General features: G+C 40.6%; 3 protein-coding genes across 6 annotated transcripts in view; all 3 read left to right on the plus strand.

The window, feature by feature from the left end:
- Nucleotides 1–1,634: 1,634 nt before the first annotated feature.
- On the plus strand, nt 1,635–8,118 carry LOC145708037 (uncharacterized). Of its 4 annotated transcripts, XM_081785649.1 has the most exons (13): nt 1,635–1,822; nt 3,420–3,507; nt 4,896–4,922; nt 5,115–5,257; nt 5,304–5,618; nt 5,829–5,882; nt 5,925–5,978; nt 6,045–6,116; nt 6,990–7,037; nt 7,084–7,233; nt 7,368–7,430; nt 7,532–7,639; nt 7,683–8,118. In XM_081785649.1, exons 1-13 carry the CDS (start codon nt 1,703–1,705, stop codon nt 7,812–7,814), a joined length of 1,374 nt encoding a protein of 457 aa, XP_081641775.1. In that variant the 5' UTR covers nt 1,635–1,702; the 3' UTR covers nt 7,815–8,118. The 4 variants fall into 4 exon arrangements, with proteins under 4 accessions (XP_081641775.1, XP_081641778.1, XP_081641779.1 ...); XM_081785652.1 differs by lacking the exon at nt 7,368–7,430; XM_081785653.1 differs by lacking the exon at nt 6,045–6,116.
- Nucleotides 8,119–8,886: 768 nt separating this feature from the next.
- LOC145709086 (uncharacterized) lies at nt 8,887–12,989 on the plus strand. Its single transcript, XM_081786768.1, has 9 exons — nt 8,887–9,043; nt 9,085–9,181; nt 9,250–10,613; nt 10,659–10,905; nt 10,946–11,252; nt 11,305–11,556; nt 11,601–11,906; nt 11,974–12,239; nt 12,346–12,989. Exons 1-9 carry the CDS (start codon nt 8,911–8,913, stop codon nt 12,713–12,715), a joined length of 3,342 nt encoding a protein of 1,113 aa, XP_081642894.1. The 5' UTR covers nt 8,887–8,910; the 3' UTR covers nt 12,716–12,989.
- A 30-nt stretch (nt 12,990–13,019) lies between these two features.
- The window catches only part of LOC145707350 (uncharacterized), a 37,527-nt gene continuing 26,871 nt past the window's right edge, over nt 13,020–23,675 (plus strand). Inside the window, exons 1-10 of the mRNA XM_081784872.1 lie at nt 13,020–13,147; nt 13,191–13,343; nt 13,386–13,472; nt 13,517–13,627; nt 13,673–14,344; nt 14,384–14,828; nt 14,922–14,987; nt 15,028–15,198; nt 15,239–15,500; nt 15,543–16,340. Of these exons, the coding sequence (XP_081640998.1) occupies nt 13,020–13,147; nt 13,191–13,343; nt 13,386–13,472; nt 13,517–13,627; nt 13,673–14,344; nt 14,384–14,828; nt 14,922–14,987; nt 15,028–15,198; nt 15,239–15,500; nt 15,543–16,340 (2,893 nt within the window). The remainder of the gene's footprint in view (nt 13,148–13,190; nt 13,344–13,385; nt 13,473–13,516; nt 13,628–13,672; nt 14,345–14,383; nt 14,829–14,921; nt 14,988–15,027; nt 15,199–15,238; nt 15,501–15,542; nt 16,341–23,675) is intronic.

The following is a 23,675-nucleotide window of genomic DNA, read 5'->3' on the forward strand; positions in this document are numbered from 1 at the left end:
TGAAACTTTCAGCAAGATATTTCAAACAACAAAGATTGCTGTTTGTCTGTTCTTTCGGCTAATTGGAGCAAGAGGATAGATCAAAACGTTACTTTTTTTATCATTCAAGACTTTAAATGCCAGTTAGATTATATGTCTCTTATATTGTTGTGAGGAAAAAGGTCGGCTGGGTGCTAATGGTATCTAAGCAATAATAATTATGTTTGCATTTCAATGCATTTAGTCAGTGGCATTCCTCAAGTGATTTCCGAAGAGGAAGGTGTTTCTAATGGCAACACAAAAAAGGCAGAAAATAATCTGCCTCGGCAAAGTTCATTATGACTAGTGTTTATGCTCTTGCCATAAACGAGCCCAGAATCAAGGAAAAACAAAGAAGAATAGTTTCGCCATTCATCAAAATCAACGCTCAGATTCTTTATGCAAGCTCGAAGCCTAAAGACTCGTAAACCGCATAATTAAGCCAGTAACGGATATCGTTTGCAGCAAGGAGAATCTAAGTGCAAAATTGGCTGTTTTATCACCAAACCATTAGTTTCGGTGTTTTCTTTTATGTTTTACGTATTCAAGATTGCATTCTAGTTACCAAAATAAACGCGCAGCGCTTTGGTCAAATAGAATGGTTTCAGTTTTTAAGTCGGCGAAGAAAGGGTTTAGGCCGATTTGGCTCTAAAATTAGAAAGTTTGAAGCTGAGGCGAGAAAAAATTGCTTTCCTCTATCGAATCTGTCCATCAACTTTCTTCATTTGTCACGCGAGGCACAATTAATTTGTCTCCAATACAATATTGCGTGAGGAGAGTGCTTGACTCCGTATTGAACTCGCAGCGAATTATATTTTCTCTGGAGAGAATGTGAACATGAAATTTTAATCGCCTTCAAGTGCCTACCTAGTGCTGACACTTTCTTTTCTCCTTCCATTTTCCTATTCAAGAAGATCTCTTCGATTCAAGATCATGCTATTTAAGCAGTAAAAACTGTCTACTAACTCAAAAATAATACTGAAAGCATTTATGCCCTATATTCTTTGACGAAACAAATCGACGTTGGGTATGCATATGCACCAGCTGGCATGGCTCAAGAATGCACTATCGACCTTGGCGATCTGTTTGGGTCTGCGCAGGCGTTCCCGGAGATGGGATCCCACCGTGAAAACCCAAACGGTGAGGAGCCAGCTTGGCTCCCTGGAAATTTTTCGCTGGCCGTGTCGACGACAGGCAGCGCGCCCTCGCGAAGTTTTACACAGCGCCATCGCATCGTCGCGCGACCAAACTTTGCACCCTTACTAATTTTTCAATTACAAATATAACTACTAGTAGTACAGATCACAAAAAAAAATATTTTTGAAAAACTACGAAAACTACAAACCCATATTAGAGATAAGAAAAGAGATTGACAGAAGAATGCCGTCTCAGGCGTCAGATGTTGAGACGAAGACTCTGACAAGCGCGGTGAGGACGAAAGAGAATCGTCTTCAAGAGAACAGGAAAGGGAAAGTTACTTTCTTGACTTATATTTACAGCAGCAAAAATTCATTTGAACCAAAAGCGTTCGTTCAATTCATGCATTTTCTTGCGCTGGCGCTGGCCCAAGCCGCGCATGTTTCTAAGGAAAGTGATTGTGATCCCTTGCCACAGACTGCAATGTATAAATATCTCGTCTATTGTGTTGTTCCTGTTGTGCATAGCATCTTTTACTTCCGTGTTCATGTTTTCTCGACGAATCACCGCCCTTGAGTCCGTAAATTCGGATCTGATATCGAGGCTGGTTTCACTGGAGGACCTTCGCTCTAAGGACCAAACAAGAATTAATGACTTGACAGAAGAGGTAAGTTCGCAAAAAAAAACTAAAAACAAGATAATCACGGATTTCAAAGTGCCATCTCATGTAAATCAAACTTCAAAAGTGATATCGAAAATAGAAGGGAATCAATTTCCTCCGACTAAAGGGGGTGATATTTACATCACGTGGTGGAGCACATCCTCCCTGACCCAGGGTCATTTCCGGTGAACAGAAATGCACCTCTTTTGATGGGTTGACATGTCGACAAAGTTCCACATTAGCACAGTTTAGTAAATAAAAGCGTAACATTCGCGGTTAATTTGGTCTTTTCGGACAGCCTAAATTTTAGCCTATCAGCGCTGGAAATTCTTGCACGAGCAGATAACGACCAGATTGACCTTATCGACAGTAACGCTCGAAGGAGCACTCGATTCCCCATAATTCACCAAGATTTGACCTATGGGCCCCTTACCAAAACAAATTAAAATGAGGATTCCTAATTCTTGCAACCAGTTCTATTCTCAATTTAGGTTAGATCTGCCAAAGCACCTGAAGCTCTTAAAATTCGTTTCACGGTACAGATAGAAACCATTGACATGCTTTTCTTTATATGACGGTGTGTTGCGCCTGATATTCTAATTGCCAAAATTTTATTCTCAAAATTTTTCCAGTAGCGGAAAGCATGAAAAATTTCTAACAAGTAAAATTTTGAGCAATGAAATTTCGCGCTTGCTTGCCAGCTAACTTCCGTCTGCTAATCCTAATAACGAAATGATACAGTAGTGAAAGTTCCGGCCCAGTTATGCCTATCTGAGTTGTAAGCGAGGACAGCGTTTAGATTTACTCGCCCCGATTGTGGGGATTTATGGGTCTCCGATTTTGAGTAGTCCAGCGATTTTGAACCCAAATTTTGGGATTAGCCCTTGTCAATAAGCGCTCACGACGGGTGCGATGATAAATCAACTGATAAGGGTGCTGGAGAGCTCGGCAGGTGGTCCGCAATTCTGTTCAGAATAAGCGCGTCCGAGGCATACTGACTTGGCAGGGATCCCTGAACAAACAGATGGAATCGTAAATCCTTCGTTTTGGGATCAATCTGCACTATACTGGCAACACTTGTTTGTAAAGCCGACTTATCGATAGCTTGGGGACGGATTTCGCCGTCTGTAGACAATTTGATTTTGTCGCTTTTGGAAGGAGATGTAACTGCTCTCCCGTTTCCGGCGCGACATCCGGTTTCAGACTCTCGATCAAGCCTTCTTTCGAGTGCTGAAAGCTGAGACTCTCCAGATACCCTCCACAGAATCGAAAGATCCTTCTCTCTGCTTTCCGGTTCGCTCCGGTGGCTTCATTTCATCTGACCCTATTAGGGCGATTTTGCGAAAATGTTCAGCCCCAATTTAAATTTTTTTAACCAACAATCGCCCTTTGATGATCGCTAAATAATGACGCCTCTGGACTCTCTTTTTACCGCCTTTTATCCTTTTGGGACTAATATTTGACCGCACAGCATGAAGACCTTGTAGGCATTCCATTTTCTGTGCCTGTGTATAAGCTTTTCATCCTTAGAACTAACACTGGAAGCAACATTAGTTTTTGTTTGAATTTGCCTGGCGAATAGGTCCTCTAACTTTATATTTAGCAAATGGAAGAAAACATTGCCGCTAGAATCCGACGTCAAGCTCCATGTGCCTGTCCAAAAGGCGACCCAGGTCCTCCTGGCCCACCAGGTATTTATATTAAATACAAACTGTATTTCTTGCTCCCCATTTCGCATGCGATAAGCATCCGATCGATTTCTCCGTTGTAAAAAAACGCCGGGAATGCTTATCTTATTGAAGATTATATTGGCCCTTAACAAGAACTGACGGGTTTCATTCATTCAGTGAAAATATAATTTTCGTCATTGTTGTTTTTCCGCCTCAATTTGGGCAATTTGCGAAAGCGGAACTTCTGAAGCGAACCTCTTTTTAAATTTTCATTAGCAAACGGCCTTTTATGAGTCTTTCGTCTTTGCTATTAGTCGGGCGAATTTTATTTTTCTATAAATTTAATACAAGCCTTCGTTTTCTCACGGAAACTTGATTATCGAAATCCGGCTGCCCTTGACGTTTGGGGTTTGATTTCGCTGGCAGCTGTAGCGGATTTCCAAAAGCAGCAACAAACCCTAAAAACGCTCAAAGCCGAAGCCAACCCATCAACCTAAGGGTAGTTTTTTGACGTGAAGATTACATCCAATAGGGCGTAATCATCATGTCTACTGTCGTAAAATTTCCTGCTCAATGTCACGAAAATGCCTTTGTGGGGCGACATCCGCCGGATTAGCACACAATTCCCCGAGTTATAAAATATTTAAATTGGGAGTATTCATTCAGCAATGCACCACCTCTTCTCCACGGCTTAAAATGAGGCGCAAAATTAACCCGGATGCACACTGGTCACTTCCGGAATTTCTGCTGATTTAGTTGGATGCTCACGGGCACCTAAAGTCGGAAGTACTAATCCGACAGTTAGTAAAAATAAACAGGACATGCGTTGGTCCAGTGCCAACGAGTGATAAAGGCGAGCTCGAGCGGTCGGTGAGCAAAGAGCAATATTTGAAATGCCTTTCGAAAGATTTCAAGGGGAATGTCACCACATAAGCTCGTTATCTAGTAAAATATCCGCTGCTTAGTAGCAAATGCTCTTGAGATAGTGAGTACTCGTTCTTATCACACAAACATCGCCATAGAGTCGTTCTTATCGCACTCGATTGCTTTATTTTTGATCCAGCGCATTTCGCAAATTTCCAACTGAAGGTCATGAATACTCTTAATTGGCTGCCGATTGGATAATTTATTGTATCCCACCTTGACCAAGGTTTAGACGTCGTAAAAGTCCATCCGATCTCTAGTTTGCGTGCACCCTCCTAAGGCGATGTCAAATCTCAAGGGCATTTTGATCAACACCTTGTCAGCATCTCTATAAATCCCCTTTGATAACTACAAGTCACCATATGGACACATAAATTCTATGCGAGCATGGCTTATCGGGCCAGTTTCTTTTGTGGGGAGCGAAATTTATATCATTCCTTATGTCGTTTCCTACGTCTCTACAGTTATTGATAAAAGTTTATTAGGCCATCGAGGGCGAAGAGGTAGACCAGGTTTGTGATTTATTAAAAACCCCGCACGGTGCAAATTATTCATTTTAATTGATTACTTTACAATCGATTACGATTACAAACTTGCATGTTCGAATATCTAGAGCTGTCTCTAGTAATTGGTGTCATTAGGTGGATTCTTTGAAGTCAAAAATCCCTTACAAATTTCTGATTCTATTCTCAAATTCCTTTCAGGACCTCAAGGCCCGATTGGGGTTGATGGGAAACAAGGCGCTGCTGGGCCAGCTGGTCCACGCGGGCCAGTCGGTCCTCCTGGACGCGACGGACTCTCTTCAAGCAACCGGCTCGCGGAACCGGCAATTATCGCGCCTAAAAAGGTAAAATTGGCCAAGTCAGCCGCAGGAATTCACTTTAAATTTCTAGCCAATGAGTCTCAAAGACGATTCTGGCTGGGGCTTTGAAGAAGTGGCTGGTAACGTTGTTCTCCCGCGAATTACTGCATCCGGATTCAACAATGAGATGCCAACCGTTGACTGGAATCGATATGAAAAGCACATGAACGATGAACAGAACATTCGATACATCCCGGGTCCTCCCGGACCACCAGGACCTCCTGGAAAACCTGGTAAAAATGGAATGCAAGGTCTGCCTGGCCGAGATGGTGAACGCGGTCCTTTCGGTCATCGCGGCGCCCCTGGCCTTACTGGCTCCAAAGGACAGAAGGGAGAAGCAGTAAGAGTGAGTAATCTTCAAACCGAATGATTTTTAATCGTGGCCGAGCACTATTGAAAGTGAGCATAAGGTGTGACACCCGAGCAATTGATCCAAAGAGGGTGGCTGAACTCGGCTGAGCCGATAAACGTCGCCTAAAGTCGGAGTGCGCTGGCTCCGTGCCGTGACTAGTCATTAAAGATTTGATTAAAGGGATCGCTTCTAACCTCTATTTAGGATGCTGGTGGCGTCAAAGTAGTGACCGGTCCACCAGGCCCACCTGGAGCAAAGGTAAACCAAGGCAAAAGAAGTAGTGATTAAACGAATATTTAGGGTGAACGCGGAGAGCGAGGATTCGACGGAAATCCTGGACTAAATGGATTAAATGTAAGTGAAATAAAATATTCTTCTTGATATATTCTGGTGCCATATCCTCAAAACTAATTTCAATAGGGCAAAAAGGGAGAACGAGGATACCCAGGCATTCCTGGCAGGGGTATTCGCCAGCCATCAAATATTGTTTCGGTAAAGCATCCACTCTTCCACGTCTTGTGAAGAGTACCCCGTACATTTTGCCGGACTATGTATATTCAGTGGTGCAGTTGCCACGGATATTAGTTACATACATAATGTTTTCTCTATGTTTAAGGGTATAGTCATCGATTTTGGTCGGGTCTCCAATTTATAATCTGAACACATTTTTAGAATCCCCATGAAATTCTGAGCAAAAACTCCTTATGATTATTATGGCTATCTTAACCCATTTGGCCGCAAATTGCGTTTGAAAGTGGCGAAATTTAGTGCATTTTGACCATTAGCCGAATATTTTGAAATTTTGACCATTTTTAGGGGCTTTGTAAGGGTGCCATATGATACATTTTTAGAAAGCTTATATTCAGGGCATTTATTTAGGACCACGTAAGGTAAATTCGGGCTATGCCCGCAGGGCATTTTATCAAAGTGAAAGGTCAAAATTTGGTACCTTGGTTCTTTTAAAAATTTTTCAAAGAAAATTCTATGATTACAGTATAAGGCTGTGTCATTTTTAAGATAAGGGTCTATATTTTAAGAAAAAAAGATAAAATCAATAGGTTTATATAGAAACTTTGGACTTATAACGCCTTGAAAAGAGGCTATTTTCGCGTTATTTGGCCGATAGCTCAACTTTGAGCGATCCGCAAACCATGATTTCCTTGGAAATAACGTAAAAGGCTGTGACAAAAGTGAGATCTAGGATAGATCTTTTAAATGACCTATTTTAGAGCCTCCCACATATTCCAAGTCCCGAGTTATAACCCCCTGAAATCGACCAAATCGACGACTATACCCTTAAAAACTACTCACAGACTCGGTGCTAGAGATAAAACGGTGTGGCTGTTTGATAACATTTGTTTTCAGATGGCCGACTTAGATGGTGATAAATTCAGAGGCAAAGAAGTTGTATTTGTAAGTTTTTATCTAGCCACATAGAACACATGTTAACTTGTTTTAGGTTCCTGGTCTTCAAGGACCTCCAGGTCGAGATGGAAAACCTGGTACCAAAGGTGAACGAGGATACACAGGTCTTCGCGGACCAACTGGAAACCCCGGACGAGCCGGAAGCGACGGAGCACGTGGACCACCTGGACCGATTGGACTTACCGTAAGTATTTCTGAACTGAGTGTAGTCTCCCTATCATTCAATCCTCCGTAAAAATCACAGTCATTTCTTTTTAATCATACTGCGAGAACAGTATACATTCATATAGTGAATCATATTAATTTTCATTCAATCAGGGCGAAGAAGGCAGAGCTGGTGCAATGGGACTCCCTGGCATTCAAGGTCCAGCTGGGCCAATGGTAAGTTATTAACAAACTCATTGAAATTTGTAGTGTGCTAACTCTTAGTTTGATTAAAAAACGCTTACTCACTGAATTATGAGATATTTAACTCTTTTTAGGGACCAAAAGGATCATCTGGAAAAGTTGGACCTGCAGGTCCAATGGGACCGAAAGGGCCAATGGGTCTTTCTGGAAGTCAGGGAGAACCTGGAGAGCGTGGAAGAAGGGTAAGTTTAAGTCTCTGATTTCAAGAAAAAACATCTCTTTAAGGGTAAACGCGGAAGATCTGGTGCAAAGGGCGATCGAGGTGATCCCGGAGTTATTGGCTGGGATGGTCCTCAGGGGCCACCCGGTCCCCCTGGAAAGATACCCGATGGTTGTTGCAACGCTAGACGTCCATAAAAAGCGAAAACGAACCGACCTCTACAATCCTTACTGCTCAACACAACTGCTCCGCCGAAAAATACTTTTCCGAAGACTCTTGCCAAATATCAACAGCCTGCCTCCTAGCATGAAGTCCTGACTACTTATTACAAAATAAGTAGCCAAAAATGTAAAGTGATCAAGTCACTCGGACGAGAGATCTTGCTCCAAACTGTTCCATTTTCTTTATTTTTCTATATAAAACAAACATATTAGTAATGTACAGTCATCTTCTGTAGTAAAACTCATAAACTATTGTAAATACTTGTCGACGACCCTTTGAATAAAATAAATTTCAAAAAAAATTCTTGAATATATATTACATGTCGTCCCCCATGAATCATGGGCTATGATAGCAATTTTATTCCTTTCTAACAAAGCAGGATAAAGGCTTTATCATAAAGCAGCGTGGCAAGAGGGTGAAAAGTTGGAAGGAACACGTGAGCTGCTTCTTGAGATATACTTTTGTATATTTCTGGATAATTCGAAATTTGAAAATGAGAAATGATGGGAAAATGACGACCTGGGCAAGAACCCTGGAATTGAGAAACCGCCGGAGATATTGATTAGGATCCCGAAAGTAAAAGAAACCTTGCTTCGTCTTGAAAAATTTCCAACCAGATGCAAATGCAGTATTTTTTCTAGATCTTTACTGCTTCATTCTTTCAGTACAGGAAAGATTATTCGAATGAGATGGGATTCGGTTTGAAGAGATCGAGGAGGTGCATGAAAAAATTAGAGTAACTGCCTCTATCGCCGGATAAGCTCGACGGCATGGCTGTGATGTTGCAATCACCGGGCGAAGTCCTATGCTGAGTCATCTCAAATAAGCCTAAATTTCATTTGTGCTTACGTTATTCATGTTCAGCTGTCAACAAATCAGAATGCCGGATATTCTCGAAGCAATTTCCTCTCGCGCAAAGAGAAGCATTTCCTGGGCGACAACGAAGATCGCGGTCAGGGTATATTCTGTCTCTAGTTTCTTTTGTTGTTTTTCTTCCTTGAAGTCTTGCATGCAGAGAAACTTATTTACTTTATATTTCTTCAGACTTAGTGGTCGATCGGACTCTTAAACATGTTCAAAAAGGACGAAAAAATGGCGACAGTGAAACTGTCGTCAGTAATTTGGCGCCGGTTTGAGGAAGAAACAGAAGGTATTGAATGGAAAGGCACCCACAAAACAACAAAAGCTGAGAGGGAGAAACTTGGTGAGGACGTTACTTTATCTATCGCGTTAAGAGGTTTTTAGCGGACTTGTACGAATACAAAGAGCATGTGATGTATGACGAAGACGAGCCGGAGAGATGGGCAGCGGGATCAGACCGCTACGACATAAAGGCAATCGTAGGAACGGGCTTAGCAATCATTTTAGCGTGTTATTTTTTTCGTAAATATTGATTGCGAAGCCTTTTAAAGTTGGTGTGAGTCCACATGCGGGAATCACTCGTACAGATGAGCGTCTAGCCGACAAGCATATCAACTTGATCCCTTCATTCGATTTTATCTACGAGTGTCCGCTGGTCCGTGATTTCTGTAACAGCCACAACTACGATCGAAAAGTTGCCCGCGATTTTCTGCGCATCAGCTTCGACCACCGCATTCCAGACGTTGCTGTTCAGCGAATTCTCACTGAAGGAATTCTCTGTAGAGATCCTCACAACAGGAACGAAATATGTCTCTACCGCTTTTTCGCGTACACTCCATCTCAAAGTCGCCAGCGCAGTTGCACCTTGGTCAACTATGATGCCCATTTTTGGAGAAGCTCAAAGCTCGAGGGCGTTGAGGGATACGCCGACTTTAAAGCGCGGCTCGATGCTACTGACGACATAGAAGACAAACTTGAAAGAGTTGATGAACGAAGACGCATCATAAAAGACGGCGTTAAACTTGTCTGGAAATATTTTGGCAATTTCGACAAAATTAGCATCGTAGCCAAGTACGCCGCTCGGGTTGGGCTGCTTATGTCACCGACTAGATGCTGTGTTTCGATTCCGGACTCGAAATGGACGAGAGAAAGAGATATCTTGGGCGGACCTGGCAATCGCTACGAGTTTACGGACGGTTGCGGACGAATGTCAGCTCATTTAGCGCAATTATTCGTAGACAAGCTAAACATTCAATACCGATACAATCATCAAAGATATAAGATTCCGTCCGTGCTACAATTTCGAATGATGGGCTGCAAAGGCATCCTTGTGCATGACCCCGCTCTTGATGAAAAGGGCCAGCCTTGGGTAGTATTGAGGGACTCGCAGTGGAAATTTGATTGGAACATGGAAACCTGCAAATTTGGCGAGTTCTCCGAAGCCGGTGAGCCTTGCCGAGTCATCGGAACGTGCACTAATGGCGAGTCGCGCCCCTTCTCGTTTGGAAAGCTCAACAAGCAGTACGTGGTTTTGCTCGACGCGTTGGGAATTGAAACCACAACATTCATGGAAATCCAGAAATTACACTTTGAGCGACTCCGCTCTTGTCTTGATGATAGACAGGCTGCCTTCGAAATCCTCACAGCTCAGAACAAAATGGAGGAAGCTGACATGATGACCGATTTGGATGTTCAACAGGCGTTGCCAAATGAATGCGACAGCCTTCTCAGGAAGTTTCGTAGGCCTGTATTCGACCTACCTTCCGCGAAACCTGATCAAACTGAGGAGAAAAACATTGCGAATTCCGCATTTTACATCCCTGTTGCCAAGTCAAGAAATATCTACGGCGTCGCGGATTATACTGGCAAACTGAAAAGAGGCGAATGCTTCGTCCAAGTGACCGATCTTCATCGTATGTTACTTAGATTAGATGAAAAATAAATATATTTACTTTAAGCCGAAGCTGGTGAAGCTTTCAGCAACAAAAAGTGTACATCCTATAATGACCTGACAGTTGTTCCGTTGAGAGATGGAATGGAAGTGCTCGTTAACAAATGTCCGACTTATTTCGCTGGCGATTTTCGAATTTTAACAAACCGCTATATTCCTGAGCTTTCACATTTAATCGACGTTATTGTTTTTCCTGTTGCCGGTGATCATGCACCAGGATTAGAGCGCCCACATCCACATGAAATGCACGAAAGGTAACCTTGATTGGTAAAATCTTTTTTATCTCGATTCTAGTGACCTGGACGGGGATGAATATTTCGTGTGCTGGGATGAAGACCTTATACCTCTCGCAACAATGGACCCTCATCCACCCCCGACTAAATCCATCATTAAAAACGATGTCGAGATAACACTTGATGACCTTGTGAAAGAATTCTCTCACGTTGATCATTTGGTCGGCCAGATCAACAACCTTTTTATGAAATGGGCGGATTTAAAAGGAGCGCTCTCTGATGAATGCCAACAACTAGCAATTATGTTCAATCAATCAGTAGACCAGGCAAAACACGGAGGATCAGTGGATGTTAGCGACCACTTGCGAGTAAGCATTAAAGCTTTTGAAAATTGATGGCTCAACTTATTATAAATTTTAGTCTTGTCGCGACAAGGAATCAGAAAACCCCAGGATTCAATCGTTAATGGTAGCCGAAATAAAAAAGCAGCCATTCAAGGCGACTTTGGAGCAAATGCAGAGATACCGCAACTTGAACAGTGGGCATCGAAGAATACATGAGAATGCGAGGTACTATTTCGTTGATGTCAACAGCGGGCAAAAGCTGTCAGATGTTCTACGGTTCGAAAAGAACACCGACGGAGTTTATGTTCCCACAAGCGAAAAGAAACTGGTAAGACATTATAGAAATTCCTTTGAATTTTCGCTTATATCTAGTACAATTTCCATGCTATGGTAAAATTCGATTTCTGGAGTGACAAAGATCCGAGCATGGTTGATCACTTCTCATCATTGTATAAAAGGCAGCTAGAATGGCATACTATCAATCACGACCAGCTATCTAAGCAAAAGCTTAAAAAATTGAAGAAGCTGAAGAAAAAAGGCAGACACTCTTCTCACCTAAAACTACCGCTAAGATCTTCTGACCTCCATCTGCTCGTCTATCAAGAGATCAATGGAAGAAAACAAGTTCTCGCTTTAGCGGAAATAATTTCCCCTAAAACTGAATGTCTCGAGGGAAGGGTTGAAGATGGAACCGGCATTTACTAAAAATATATTTTCGCTTGGTTTCTCTTTCATCCTGGCTTAGGAATTTCCAGTGCTAGATTTTGAACACGAAAAGGTGCTTTACGTCGATTGGCTTTACGTTGGCGAGGTTGAAATACCTCCTCATCTCGTGGAGCTTTACGGACACTACAAAGTTGATGAAAACGACCAACTTTACAAGGACTTAACGTTCGGTCATGGCGAAGAGGTTCCAGGCTCAATAGGCGACGCAATTTTCAAGCAATATCGACGTGAAGCTAAACAGTACAACCTCGATTACGAATACGGTGATTCCCGCGAATTGATTCCGTAAGTTTCTATGTTTTTTTATTCTAGAACGCCCGTGAGTTAATATTTTTTCACTCATTTTAGTTGAGCGATTTTATTTAAAAGATAAAGACCAACGTTATTTTAGGCGACCAGAAGATCGTTTCGTCGGAGTCGACTACGTGTACAGACAATGGCCTCAGAACGAGAGAGTAGTCCATGCAGGCATCAATTCAGTAAAAAAGAAAGCGAGAGACGACAAAAAAGTCGGCGATGCAATTAAACAGAAGAGCAAAGCCAACGACAACGACGTAATCAATAACAACAACAACAACAACAACGTGAAATACATGGGCGTTCTTACTGCCAAGAAAGACAACATACCTAAAAAATGCAAAAACATTAAAGCGAAAACGATGAAGAAAAAGGCCAAACCCAAGAAGAAAATAAAGAACAGTAGTTACAGTAGCCTGTATACTGACAGTAGCTACTCCTCCCCTCGACCTCGATATTTTTAAAAATCTAAAAGCTGCCAAAAACAAGGTTACCTTCACTGAATTGTATTGTCAACTGCCTCCCCCATTAAAATGATTTAATATTTTTTTTTATTTTTCACAATTTCCCGTTTTGCACTTTCTTTTCACAGTTTAATCGCCACCTTGTATATATCTGTATTTTTGGCTTAATCCCATCTCACGCCTAGACTTGGGGCCTCCGGAGGTGTTGGTAAAGCTGCTGTCCTCAGACTTAATAATGCTAATCAGATCAAATTTAAAATCAAACCAAGGGATAGTTACTCAGCTAAATTACATTTTCTTAGACATGGAAGAAGACTTACGAAGGTCTTCATCTAGGCGCCGTCTGTCGGAAACAAGTAATAGTTCTCTTTCGGATGGACTCGACGAGTGGGGATGCCCTTACGGTATATTGAAAGCAAGGCCGTCATCGAAGTGAGTCAAGTTATTTTCTGCATTTCGCTAACTAAAGTTCTAGAGCGCAAAGAAAGGAAGATCGAAGACAGCGAAGAGAACGCAACAAAAGCCATTTGCCGATGCGAGCAATAGACCCCACTGACGATGAGTTAAACGTCTTCGACGACGAAAGCTCTGACGACGACGATGAAGTGTTTGAAGCATTTGGCAAAGGGTAAAATTTTAAAATTCTTTGAGAGTATTACAAAAATTTCAGGGAAGAGGAAGCTGAGAAACATCATGATAAAATAAAATCAGATGACGAGAAGCCTGACAATTTACCATCAAGGGAATCTACCACACTGTAAGTAAAATAGCTTCTAAACTTTCAAAAATATCGTTCAATAGCGCTGAAGTCTCGAAAAAGCCCACTTATAAGTTGTCAGAAATGCCAACCATCGAAAAATTAGAGAAGCCCACTGTCGAAGAGATTTTTTGGGAGTCCACTGATGGCAAAAGGTGGTCTCTATAATTTTTAAATTTTTCTATTGTAAAAATTTGAAGGGGCTCTCTTGATCAGAAAAAGGTGACGATGGAAAGTCAATCGGAGACAGATGAGAACGTCTGTCAACGAAATGTGCAATTCAATCCCTTCGAGGGTGAGTCTGACGAATTTAAACGGACCAAGCGGGTGATTACACGTAACAATGGATTCGTCTCTCTGCAACCAACATCCACTTATCACATCGATAGCTCAGCTGTACCCTATCAAGAGAACATGGGCTGGTGCTACCAACAAAGAAGTGACTGGGGGTACAACCAAGCATACGAATATCACCAATCTCGACCGTCTCGACCATATTACTCGTCTTACAGGCCTGCTGGGCCTACGAATTTTAAGATGAACTCTAACCCAATGGACTGCCTTGATGATGATTCTGACTCTCCGCCGAATACTCCAGTTCTGCGCAAGATCACCATGAAAAACCCGTCGGCTTGGAGGAAAAGTCTTACTGTATCAGTAGTACAGAAAGATAAGAACGATAATTCCATCCAAACGAACGAGGAGGAAATTAATGAAAAAGATGTTACCAAAACCAAGCCTGATATCTGCGCCGTCGAGCCATCGCTAAAGAAAGAAGTTTCGGGATCTTCGGAGAACAAGGCGATCGATCTAGACTCGTCTTCAGGCAAAAATTTCAGTAACACAAGCCCAGGAATCGTCTCTGTAGAGAGGTTTAATTGGCAAAGCTTACTTTCGTTACCGTTTTTTAGTCAAGAGACTCCGGAAGTCTCCAAAGAAGAAAGCGCTGAAGTTTCCAAAGTTTTGCAAGCGAGCGTCTCTTCGGATGAGAGTTCAAGTGATGAAAGTGAAATGAATCGCCAGTTCCAAGCGATTCTAATGATCGCACAACAGAAACAGAAAAAGTTCAAACAGCAGAAGGCAATTTCAGATGATTTCGACTGTGCAGCCTCATCAGATCACGACTCAGCATTTTCAGTTGAATCATACGAAGACCCGAATGATGGCGAGTGGGTCGAGCCTCCGAGCTATGAAAGTAATCAGCGGCGACCTAAAATAGAAGACATACAACAGCCCATCTCTGGTGGACAATTCTCATTAGATCAGGAGAAGATGATTGTTTCGACCCTTTTTGCTCTTCAGCGGTCAGCAACAGCTAGTCAAATCGTCAATATGATGAAAAAACTGAGTGGAGTGGTAAGTTCTAATTCTATATCTATATATTATTATAATATATTTAAATTATATATACCATCCTTAATATATCATTATTCCTTAAAAAATCTTAAGGATCTTGGTACGACGAAAGAGGTCGATCAAAAACTTAGTGAGTCAAGGACGATCGTCAAGAGCAACGTATGTATGTACCCCGTTTCCCATTAAAAAAGTATTTAAGGGTACCAATGCGAAAGGTGAGACCATTTGGACCTCGGTCACTAAGAAGGATACCGCCCACATCGATAGATTGTTGGACCAGGAGAATTCGCGAAAGAAAAAGAAATTTTCTAAGAACAAAAAAGTTTGGGGAGAATGCTTCAATGACTTCTCCCTTCAAACTCTTCATGAGGTTAGCACTTCTTACTGTTTATTATTGATTAAACCTGAAGGTTAAGACGGAAACAAACCCGGAGAGGAGGAAGTTCACGACTTCTTTGAAAAACTCCGAATCTACCCGGGATACAAGAAATGCTGGTCAATCAAACTTTCCACTGTGGCTTGGCCCATATGTTTGCGATCGCATGGAAACTAGTGCTTCTCCGCCAGCAGAGAAAGTGGAAAAACCTGACGCATTTGATGATTTATGGATAAAACCAAAATTATCAAAGAAGCAAAATGCTGCCCACAAAAAAGCTCAGAAGAAAGCATACGGTATGATATCAATTATTTTTCTTCCGTTTCTAAAAAAAGTAGAAGTTAACTTCGATGCGCAGCTTCGCGATGCGAAAGAAGCATTGCGTCGAAGAATGACGAGCGAAAAGAGCTCTCAAAGCGATCAAGAGCATGGCACAAAAACTTTTGGAAAAAAAGAAAAACGAACGACAGAAATGACGAATCATATTTCGACAGTTAATGGTTCGCGAAGTTCGGAGATGAAGAGTTGTAGCGTGGTCTCGCCGAAGACAACGAGGAAATTCCCAGTAAGATCCTCCGACGAAGAAGATTGCGGAAGACCAGAGAGGTTTCCTAAGAATGAAAAGAGCGAGCGATACTACAGGTCGACATGGAATTTAGCAAAGCATGAGGCTGGATCGAGAACAAAGCTTTTTGATATAAAGCGACATTTGATGTCAAATAGTCTGGACGACGCAAATCGCAAACCTCAACCAACGAATACACAGAAAAAGAATCAGCAGCTCTCTACGTCACGCTTTAGTGCAGAAAACGACATTCCAGAAAAAAAGCCCAAGCCCAGTCGCGGCATTCGTCATCTGAATAGTCTTCAAAATATGGCGCTTGACTTTGACGAGGACTGGGACCTAGTTACGACTGGTCAATCGAGTGGACCGTTGCTTTCTGAAGATAAAACGAAAAAGCCCTGGGACATTGGTGACGACTTAAAGAACCTTTATCGAGACGTCATAAGTGGTAAAAATATTCCTCGACCCAGTTCTGACGTCAGTAAGGACAGTAACAAGGAAAACCTTTCCCAATCACATCTAAATACTATTGCATCATCAGCCAAGCGAATCGATGAGGCATATGCGAAAGCTTTGCAGTAGGGTGGGTCACTTTCAGGGTTGGTCTTTCGATTTCGCTTTTTGTTTGTTAGATGCTTATTCTGACCCAAATAAAGAACTTTTCACCGAAAACTGATCAAAAAAAATTTTTCATCCCTCTTTTTTGAAAAAAATTTTGTCGAAAAACCGGTTTTTCTAGAATAACACCGGAAGCCGCTTACAGTACACGTGATCTTACTGTATCATCATGAAGAACTCGTTAGTAGTATTATCCTTTTCGTTATGCGCGTTCGCACTATTCTTCGGAAAACAAACATTGCTCGCGCGCATTCAATTTAAGTCGCACCTCTGCAAGAATGTGTTTGTATACTGATTTTACTCCCATGTTTCTCAATATGCTGAGTGCGCTACTCTGCTGAGCGCGTCGCTCTGCTGAGCGCGTGCATGTAAGCTCAGAATATTCAAGCGCTACGCAAGAGGCGCGCGCTTAGCATGGGCACGCGCTCAGCATGGGCACACGCTCTGCATTAAAGTGCGGCTTATTTCACAGAAGATTTTTTTAGATGATCGTCTCAGAATTTATTTGACCCCTAACCTAAATTCAATAGAATCAACTTTGAGAAATAGGTCTTTCAAATTTAAGCAGCCTAGAAAAAATAACGGCGCTGTTTTATTGAGAAATTTTCCCTTATAAACAAATCCAACTTGCGATTTCAATCACACTAAAAATATGAAAAAAAATAAAAACTGATTAGAAGACAGATCCATTATCGCCAATTACAATGAAGCCACGACTTCAAGATCACGACAAGAAATATTTTAAATGATTAAATGAATCGTAATCCTCTGCAATTTCACGATCATGGTCCGGCATTTATCAAAACTAAATGATAAAACTTATCAAACTTAATGATAAAATGAATCGAAATCCTGAAGAACTTGAACTTGTTAATCGGCATCATTGTCCGGCATCTTAAATTAGAAACGAAGTACTCGATAAAATCAATCAAAGTTTCCCTATTATTTTTTAAATAAAATGAATCGAAATCTTCAACAGTCTCTTTAAAAGTGATTAAATGAATCAAATTTTTCTGCGTGTTTATGATCAAGCAAGTTTTTTTGCACGATTTGATCAATCATTTTTTTATTCATAAAATGAACCAGTAAAATGAAAACTCGGATGATAGCCTTTCAGGTTTAATCATTTTAAAATTTTCTAAAATTCCTTATATGGTTCATAAAATGTCAAAACTTTATATTTTATTTTCTACTGAAATTTCTTCCTTCCACTAACATATTGTTAAAAATTGTTTCCATCTATGAAATTATACTGCAATAAAATAATTACCATCAAGATTGTATTTGTTAATATGCACGCATGAAAACTAGTAAAAACCTCAGCCAAAAAAAAGTGTCAAAAATAACACTTTTTAAGCGAAGAAAAGTTTCTTTTTTTTTTAATTCTTGATATCATTCCATTCCGTAAAATGGAAGAGACACGTGAGAGAATTCTTGCAGGGATTATTCTTTTTTTTGTTATCATTTTTAATCTCGGCCAACTTCGCTTAATAGCGGCAACTACCACTGCCGCTCCGACGCTCACGGAAGAACAGCTGAATGCAGGATGTGAAGCAATCATTTTGCCGAAAAATGAGACGGCTCATATCACCCCGGTAATCAAATCAAAAAATGCTTTTGCCGTTAATTTTTCTTAAGGAGAACCAAGCACTGAAAAAAATAATCGATTTTATCTTGTACGAAACCGAAATGGAACAACGATCAGCAACTTACATTCGAGATGCCTTCAAACAAGCTAAAAACAAGTATTACGGCAAAAAACAAAAAAAGACTAAGCGTGACGCCCATAATACGATCATCAGTTTCTATGAGCAAATGTATCGATACCACTGGGTCGATGGGCGGTCCTCAAGCGTCGATGGTTTGCTTGCATTACGTTTGACTGGAACTCTTCTACGAGTCATCGAGAAAGATGGACATCTGAATAAAAATGACGCTGGAGAAATCAGAAAAACACTCATCAAGAGAGCGACGAAAAAACTTCGAGCTGACCTTTTCGATCGATCCTGTGAGAAATACTGCTTCGTACTGAAAATTTTTGTTCTTAGCTAAGTTATTTTGATAATAAAGGAAACTCTTTAGATACCAATTTGAATTTTTATTTTTATGATTTTGGGAGGCTAATCGCGTAATTAGAATTTAGTGCCAGAGTCCGAGCAACATGGATTCTGTTGTCTTGAGGGTGGCCGTTCACACCCTTTGCTCCGAACGCTCAAATTTCAATATCCTAATCAATGCTTTTTTAAAATAAATGCATAAATAAGGGTCAACATAATTTTTTTTGGATGAAGCTTTATTGATGGAAAGTGACAGTTTTTGGCTGATCCCAGAGACCTGCGGAAAAGAGTTGTCCGATTTCACTCTCTGAAGTAATGACCATATCTGGGAGGTAAGAATCAGTATGAAACAGTACTCGTAGATTTTTCAGAATTTTGGTCCGATCTTTGCAGACATTTGATTCACAGTTATGTTCGAAAACTCGCGCAGGAATAGCAATCTTCAGAGATCCCCTATTTTTGCGAATAAGGAGTCGTCTTCGTGTGCCTTCATCCAATCTTTCTATTCTGTCAGAACGATCGACTGTGACATATATCGGACGAACAAAGTCAATGGGCGCCGAGAATAGAACACAGAAGCCAGATCTCTGTTTAAAAGAGAAATATCCTTTTTTGAGAAAGTCGCTTCTTATCAGCTGGACGAGTAAATGGTTTCGCAAACAATTCGGTTGCTTCTTGCATTTGGTAATAAAAAAATTATATGGAAAAATCTCTCTTTTCATTTCTTTCTTTTAAACAATTGAAGCGAATTTCTATTCAGCGCTATAATGAGTTTTTCACATGATGTCTTGAATTTTATTTAGATTATCTTGGCAGACAAAAAATTTTGATGAGGTGTTATTTTTCGCATGTGTTCTGCATAAAATGAAGCCTTCGGACAAATTTAGCATCACTCAGAGCTTTGAGAGAATGAATGACTTTAGCGCTCGAATAACTCTTCGAAGACTGGCCCAGACTTACACTGGAGTCAAAAAGGCATCAGACTACGGCTATGGAGAGTTAGTCGATCTCCTTAGAAATCGTATCGCTGTCTTGATAACACAGGATATCGCCAACGAGGAGTTCTACAACAAACGGTTTGATTCATATGTGAAACTCTGCAATTCGAGCAGAGATTTGGAATTTGACCTTCTGGCCGATGACCTGATCGGCCACTTTGAAGACGTGACAACAAAAGCAGGAACCTCCGTTGAGCGAGCTTTCTTGACATATTCTTATGTTATTTGTAAGTGCTCAGAATTTTTATCAATAAACGAATTTATTTAAGCTCTCGGATACAAAATCTGCCAACGATATGACGTCCCAACTTTTGAGAAGAAATCATTCATCGGAGGTCTCAAAAGACGTAGCTGTAGGGCGATGCAGGAGTTCTTCGAAATGGCTCAGATTTCGATTCAAGGTAGACGGTTAAAAAAATCCTTGGAAACTTATTATAAAATCAATTTAGAAAAATTTGGAGACCTTGCAATCACCCCAGACCTCCTCGCTGACCCCGAATTAGGATGGCTCAAAGCAGAAATTCCAAGTCCAGTCTACCTTCCAGGATACGAATCGGATACCGAAGATTCGTCCTAAATTTGAAAAAAACTGCTCATCAAAAAATGATTTATCAAATAAATACAGTAAAGCAAGGTTAAAAACAGAGGATGATTTATTTCAATGATGTTTTTGAGTGTAGCAGATTGGAAGTGAGGGTTGCAAATAAGGAGAATCACCAAATATATTTGACATGACTCTTAAGTTTTGATCTTTGAGTTTTATACTGCCATTTATAACAATATGGGCATGCACATCTTCAGGTCTTGATTTCATGTCCTTGACAGCTTCTTCTAACTCGCGCTCCACGCCATATTGTTTGCCGAAGACTTTGAAATGACTTTGATCGGCGTACATTCTTAGCAAGACAGTGATCTCAGTATTACGCCGATTTCCAGTCGTAAATTTCCCTTTTTCAAATGGGTTTTGAGTAATCAAGATGAGATTAAAATCAAATTTTCTTCTGTCGTTAGTAAAAGCTCTATTGATATCAGGTGAATTAACAGCGTCACTGAACTGATCATCAATCACGATCACGCTTCTTTTCGGAACATTTATGAAATCTGAAGTTGTAGGAAGCCCTTCTTGGTATTTTATAGTTATATCATCAGGCAACTTGTTGTCCCAATCGATCGGTAAATTATTGATGGCTCCAAAATATAAAACATGTCTGATTTTTTTTGTAAAAAATTGATGTCGTATCAGCTTTTCAACAAATTTTGTTTTTCCAGTTCTGAAAATATTTTTAATTCTCGAAAAAAGATAAGAACTTTACCCGCTTGCGCCGATGACTTGAATAGATGCGGGGTGGTGAAATTTGATGTCGTCTATGACTCTGCCAGAGAGAGAACGCATTTTTTTGCTTCAGTGACGATAAGCTCGTGAGTAACACCGTTTTTAGGGAATTTCTTCGGCTCCGCGCGAACCGCTTTAAAAAAGCAAATTCTGTTTCCAATGAGCCAAGAAAATTCTCCGGCAATTTCCGGTGAGAATTTTATCGAAATTTTATCTCCAGCTTTGTAGTTTTGGAGGGAATCGCTTGGACGTTTCAATATCTCTGTTATCTGACCGTCCAAAAAGAAATTTCTGTTCTTGTGGTAATAACTAGTTGCTGTTAGCTCCGCGAAGAATTCCATTGTGGCATTTCAAAACTTTATTCTGAATTCAATCTTGATTTGTGTAAATAAAAAGGCGTGAAAAAATAACTTCATGAATTCATCGGATTGCCTCGGCATAACTCATTCAGAATTATGCCACGAAGTGTTATTTTTCCACTCGCTGAGATAAAACGCCATTGCAAGGTCTACAAGACTGAAGAAGGAATATTTACTGGTGGGTTAGATATAAACTTTAGATAAATGTATGACTTTAAGGAAAACTTGAAAAAAAACTTAATGTCCGAGGGTACTTCGGAAACAATGACAAGAAAAGTCATAAAGCTTCGAAACTACTCAAAAAAGCGGGACGAAGACGAGAACAACGCCTTGGAGAAGGAAGCTCCTCGAGTAGCGCGTGGAAACGACCGCTCGCAAAGAGGTCGGACGAGGACGGGTATCCAGATGAGCCAGAAAGCAAAAAGAAGCAAAAACTCACATGCGATGACAACAAGGAAGAGAAAATCGGACAAATCGCCCCTCCAAACAGCCCGGCAAGTCGAAAACAATTTGAATCAGGTGGAACCACCTCAGGAGACCGATATTCGGATTCCGGATCAAGTGGAAGATCAGACAGCGAGAGCGACAGCAGCGGCTCCGACAGTGGCAGCGCAAGCTCCGGATCAAACTCCTCCTCAGAAGAAGATTAAACTTGACCAGCTTTACATTGATCCGAAACAGATCACTGCTTATTCAACTGATCTACAGCGTTATTTGCGTGAAAAAGAAACTCTATCTCGACATCGGCGTATCATTAAAAAATTTAAGCGTAGACGAACAGTTGTTTATGGCCCTTATACTCAAATTCAATCTGATACTATGTAAGCAAATTTCTCAATAAAAACTGAAAAAAATTGTTTTAGTGATTACAGCATGTATGGTCGTCAAAATCGCGGATATAAATACATTTTAGTCGTGATTGATGTTTATAGCAGTAGAAACTGGGTAAAAGCTCAGAAAACACTTACTTCAGAGGAAACTGCGGCCTCATTGAAAGAAATAATTGAGTCGATGGAGCATATACCTTCGACTTTTTCGAGCGATGGTGGAAAAGAATACGCGCCGCGTGTCGAAGGCAAGCGTCAACTTCTCTAGTATCGATTGTAAGTTGATTTTTTAAGGATTCATTAATAAAGTTCTCGTTGAACAATTTGGAATGGTCCAATACAAGCTCGGAGGACCTCACAAAGCTACGATGGCTGAGCGCTTCATGTAATATCAATATTTTTTCGTTAATAGATCTTTATTATATAGCCGAACATTTAAAAAAATGATCCAACAGTTTATGGACGAAAATAGAACTAAAACTTGGATAAATGTCTATCTTCAATTAAGCGATAACATAAACAAACGGAAGCATAGCCGGCTTCGGATTGCCCCAATAGATATTACTATCGACAATTTTCGTGAATTTTACCATAAAAAATTTCCAAATGCAGAAACTAAAAACTTGATCTGTAAGTTTGGAGTTGGCGATAAGGTGCGAATTCCAATTATTATTGCGAGTCCAAAAGCAAAGCGAAAAGCAACATTTGAGAAGGGCTACATGATGAAATGGACAAAAGACCTCTACACGATTTGGAAAGTGCAAAAATCAGGCGACATTTGTTACTATCGTGTCGAAGGACCTCGCGGGAAACTTCTGCGACCTCTTTACGAGAATGAACTGAATCTTGTTCTCCGAAAAAGACCCTCATAAAAGATAATTGAAGATGGTTTTTTTTTAAGAATGCGACTGATCCGTCTTAATTCTGACTCGGCAGATATTACAAATTTACCTGGAGAAAAGATGATTAAATGGTGGTTCAGACATCCTCTCCAGGGATCTTTTGTTTCAGTAATGAGCTACTGTTGCCGATCAAATGATGATCAGCTTGATTTTATGGATATTCGGTGTAATCTGATCAATCCATCGGTTTTTAATCCGGATAAAATTCTTCTTACGATTCCAAATGGGGTTCAATTCGACTCGCCATCAGGAGCTGAGCAGTGGGATATGATCAGCGGAGGAGAATTCTATGTCTCATTAAGGTGATACTTTTTTAACTTCATTATAAAATGCTTACCTAGGTTACCGAGTCATGTGACCTACATTTCGCTTGTTTTAAAAATCGATGAGTGATCATATTCAGATCATTCTTGATGATTTGTAAATTTACTCTGTGTAAATATTCGAACTTGTTAGATTTTAAATATGTTTCTGTCATTCTTCATAAAAATTGACTGAGAAAATGCCAAAAAAAGGGCTCTGGTAAGAGACAATTATAATTCGTTGATAAAAATAAGCTAAGCCGTAAAATTCGATTTGTCCCAAAGAGAATCAGAGGCGCCGGAAAAAAAAGGAAATCAAAAAAGAAATCAGGAAAGAAGAGAAGATCAAATGGACGCCGAAAGGTCTAAAATAAATTAATTGTTAATTCTCTAATTTATTCAGCGCTGAAGAGCTGCTGCAAGGTCTCGCGAATTTTGGGGGAATTTTCTTTGCTGACGATTTAATTAAATTCACAATTCTTTCTTTTCCTGTTGGCTTTTTAATCCACA

This window comes from Oikopleura dioica, chromosome XSR, assembly GCF_907165135.1.
Source record: "Oikopleura dioica chromosome XSR, OKI2018_I68_1.0, whole genome shotgun sequence".
In the NCBI taxonomy this organism is placed as follows: domain Eukaryota; kingdom Metazoa; phylum Chordata; class Appendicularia; order Copelata; family Oikopleuridae; genus Oikopleura; species Oikopleura dioica.

Excerpts from the sequence above, each read along its gene's own strand:
- LOC145708037 (XM_081785649.1), top strand. The coding sequence starts at position 1,703 with ATGTTTTCTCGACGAATCACCGCCCTTGAGTCCGTAAATTCGGATCTG. Across the intron at positions 5,979-6,044 it reads CTGGACTAAATGGATTAAAT|GGCAAAAAGGGAGAACGAGG; the intron begins GTAAGTGAAATA and ends TAATTTCAATAG. Across the intron at positions 7,431-7,531 it reads AAGGTCCAGCTGGGCCAATG|GGACCAAAAGGATCATCTGG; the intron begins GTAAGTTATTAA and ends AACTCTTTTTAG.
- LOC145709086 (XM_081786768.1), top strand. The coding sequence starts at position 8,911 with ATGTTCAAAAAGGACGAAAAAATGGCGACAGTGAAACTGTCGTCAGTA. Across the intron at positions 9,182-9,249 it reads TACGACATAAAGGCAATCGT|AGTTGGTGTGAGTCCACATG; the intron begins AGGAACGGGCTT and ends GAAGCCTTTTAA. Across the intron at positions 11,557-11,600 it reads CCACAAGCGAAAAGAAACTG|TACAATTTCCATGCTATGGT; the intron begins GTAAGACATTAT and ends GCTTATATCTAG.